General features: G+C 68.6%; 1 protein-coding gene across 1 annotated transcript in view; it reads left to right on the forward strand.

Moving 5' to 3' along the window:
- The first annotated feature begins 696 nt into the window (after positions 1–696).
- Positions 697–2,896, forward strand: part of CPNE7 (copine 7) — a 22,794-nt gene continuing 20,594 nt past the window's right edge. Inside the window, exons 1-2 of the mRNA XM_023229006.1 lie at positions 697–870; positions 2,331–2,513. Of these exons, the coding sequence (XP_023084774.1) occupies positions 697–870; positions 2,331–2,513 (357 nt within the window). The remainder of the gene's footprint in view (positions 871–2,330; positions 2,514–2,896) is intronic.

A 2,896-nucleotide genomic window follows, 5' to 3' on the forward strand; every position in this document is an offset into this window, starting at 1 on the left:
CCCGCCCCGGCCTCGGGGAACAGGTGTGGACCGTACCCCGCGGACCCCTCCGAGTCAGACCCCGATTCAGCCCTCGGCCCCCCTGGACGGTCCTTCCAGCCCCAGAGGAGCGCGGCGCCTGCACACAATAGGCGCCCACTAAATGCTTGTTGATGGAGGTGGCGAGTACCCGAAACCAGCGGAACCTGGAGATGGGATCCGAGAGATCCGGGAAGGGTGTGGGGATCTGGTGCCAAGCTGGGGTGCCCCCCCTCGCCTCCCCAGGGTCTGCCTGGGTCCGAACCCAGGCTCAGGCCCTGCGCAGCTCGGAGCCTCCAGCCCGGAGCGGATCCCTGGGCCGGGGATGCGCACAGCCGGGGAGGGCGCGCCCGACCTGACCCCAAAGCTATCAGTTGGTGGGGGGTCCCGGGGAATTAGAAGCTGTCTCCTCCCGGGGATCTCCAAGGGGCACCCCTGCCTCTGCCCCCTGCCCCGCTTTCCCGCCGCGCCCCTCCCCGGCCCCGCCCCCCGGCCGCGCCCCACCCCCTGCAGTCCCCGCGCGGCGGCCGCCCGAGCCACGTGCGCCCGCGCCCGGCAGGCGTTCAGGGAAGCGCGGCCACGCCTGGGCCGGCCACCATTTCCCGGGCGCCGCGGCGGCGCCGACTCGCGGGCAGCGGCCCCTCCGTGCGCCCAGCCTGGCCCCCGACCGCCGGGAGCATGAGCGCGGGCTCGGAGCGCGGGGCGGCGGCGGCCCCCGGGGGGTTGCCCGCGCCCTGCGCCTCGAAGGTGGAACTGCGGCTCAGCTGCCGGCACCTGCTGGACCGCGACCCGCTCACCAAGTCCGACCCCAGCGTGGCGTTGCTGCAGCAGGCGCAGGGCCAGTGGGTGCAGGTAGGGCCGGGGCGCGCGCCGAGCTGGGGATGCGGAGACCGGAGCGGGCGCGCTGAGGCCAGCGGGGCGCAAGGCGGGGGCCCCCCGGAGCTGGGGCTCAGCTCGGGGTCCGGGTTGGGGGTTACTAGGTCGGGGGGGTGTCCAGAGCGGTGGGGAGGGGTTGGGCTGGAGGAGGCGGCGGCGAGCGGGGTTCGGAGGAGAGAGGGGGGTGCCCCGCAGCGAGGGGCGCGGCCCAGGGTTTGGGGAGGGGGCCCTGGGCCAGCGTGAAGCGTCCAGGCGTGGGCAGGGGGCTCGACCAAGAGGCGCAGAGGAGATTGAGGGGTGAGGGGCGCCGGCCGACGAGGGGCGGGAGGCTGGACTGGGGTCGGGTCCTCACCACGGGGCGGGAGCAGGCCCGAGGGAGCCCGCGCTGCGGGGCGGACCTCCAGGGGTCCGGGGCTCCCGCTCCAACGTGGGTCTCAGGCGACCCCCGTGTGTCCGCGTTTGGGGTCGGAAGGGGCACGGGACCGGCGCCAGATGGGCGCTTCCTCGGTCACCATCTCGCGTGAAACGCGTGGCTTCACCTCAAAAGGGTGAGAAACGCGGGGCGCGAAGCCGCGGCGGGTGGAGGAGCTGGAGCTCGAACCCCGGTCCACGCGGCGCGCCAGCGCTTTTCCCCGGCGCAGGGGTCTCTCCAGACTCCAGAGCGCGGGCCCGGGCGGGGTGGGCAGGGGGACCCCAGCGGCTGCTTGGGCGGTGGAGGGGACATGTCGCGAGGTCCTGGGTCGCTGTCACCAGTGGCGTCTCCGGTCATCGGCCTTGAGGGTGAAGGGCCTGCCCCGCCCCCACCACCTGTCCCTGCGGCTCTGGCTCCCCCGGGAGGCCCCGTTCCCGCCCCTCAGAGCCCGAGCTGAACGGGTGGCCCATGCTTGCCCTTGGTTTGAGGTGCAGGATTTTTCGGGATTCTGAGATGAGTAGCCCAGGGGCCCAGCTGGGTCTTGTCGTTAGGGGGCATTTTGACCAGGGAACTGCGCCGGATGGGAGAGGCTGGTGAGCCCATGGTACCCCAGCCAGGAGGGAGGGCTCCCCTGTACCCTATGCCCCCTCCCCACTCAGCTGCTGCTGGGCAGTGTCCTGCACTTTAGGGTTGCCCAGCGCAGGGTGTGACTCTGATCTCGCCCCCGACTCAGCATGTCATTCTCATCCTCTCTGAGCCTCAGTTTCCCCATCTGTGATCTGAGGGTGGAGCAGACAGTGGTGGGTGTGAGCTGAGAAGCTGCGGCCCACAGCTGGCCAGGGGTGACCCCCAGGGTGGCCCTCGGGAGTACAGTCCCATGGACAGAGAGCAGGCAGGAGGAGGTCTTCCCAGGGTGTGAGTCCTCCTGGGGTGTGTGGGTGTGGGTAAGCGGCAGAGGGGAGACAGGGCTGGAGCCTGGCGTGGAAGCCCCTCGATGGGGTCAGCTCACAGGGTGCACCTGCAGGTGGGCAGAACCGAGGTGGTCCGGAGCAGCCTGCATCCCGTGTTCTCCAAAGTCTTCACCGTGGACTACTATTTCGAGGAGGTGCAGAGGCTGCGCTTTGAGGTATACGACACGCATGGGCCCAGCGGCTTCAGCTGTCAGGAGGACGACTTCCTGGGGGGCATGGAGTGCACCCTGGGGCAGGTGGGTGCCCCGTCCCCTCGGAGGGAGGAGGGTGGTTGGTGTGGGGGCCACAGCCAATTCAAGGCTGATGTACCAGCACCGCCAGGACCCTGCTGGGGTGGCCAGCCTGGCTCTGCCCCTCCACAGCTTCTCCTGAACAGTCCTTATTACATTAAAATATACATGTAATTTTGAACTGGGCAACGCATTCGTATGTTTTAAAGCCTGAAGGTATAAAAGGCTGTGGAGTGCCTCCCTCCTGCCCCGTCCAGCTGCTGTCAGGTCCTTGGACACTGTCCAGAGAGAGATTCTCACAGGAGCAAACAAGCCTATCACTTTTCCTCTTTTTTCTTCCTTTTCTTTTTTTTTTTTTTTTTTGAGGTGGAGTCTTACCTTTGTTGCCT

The sequence above is a fragment of the Piliocolobus tephrosceles genome, chromosome 17, assembly GCF_002776525.5.
Source record: "Piliocolobus tephrosceles isolate RC106 chromosome 17, ASM277652v3, whole genome shotgun sequence".
NCBI lineage: Eukaryota > Metazoa > Chordata > Mammalia > Primates > Cercopithecidae > Piliocolobus > Piliocolobus tephrosceles.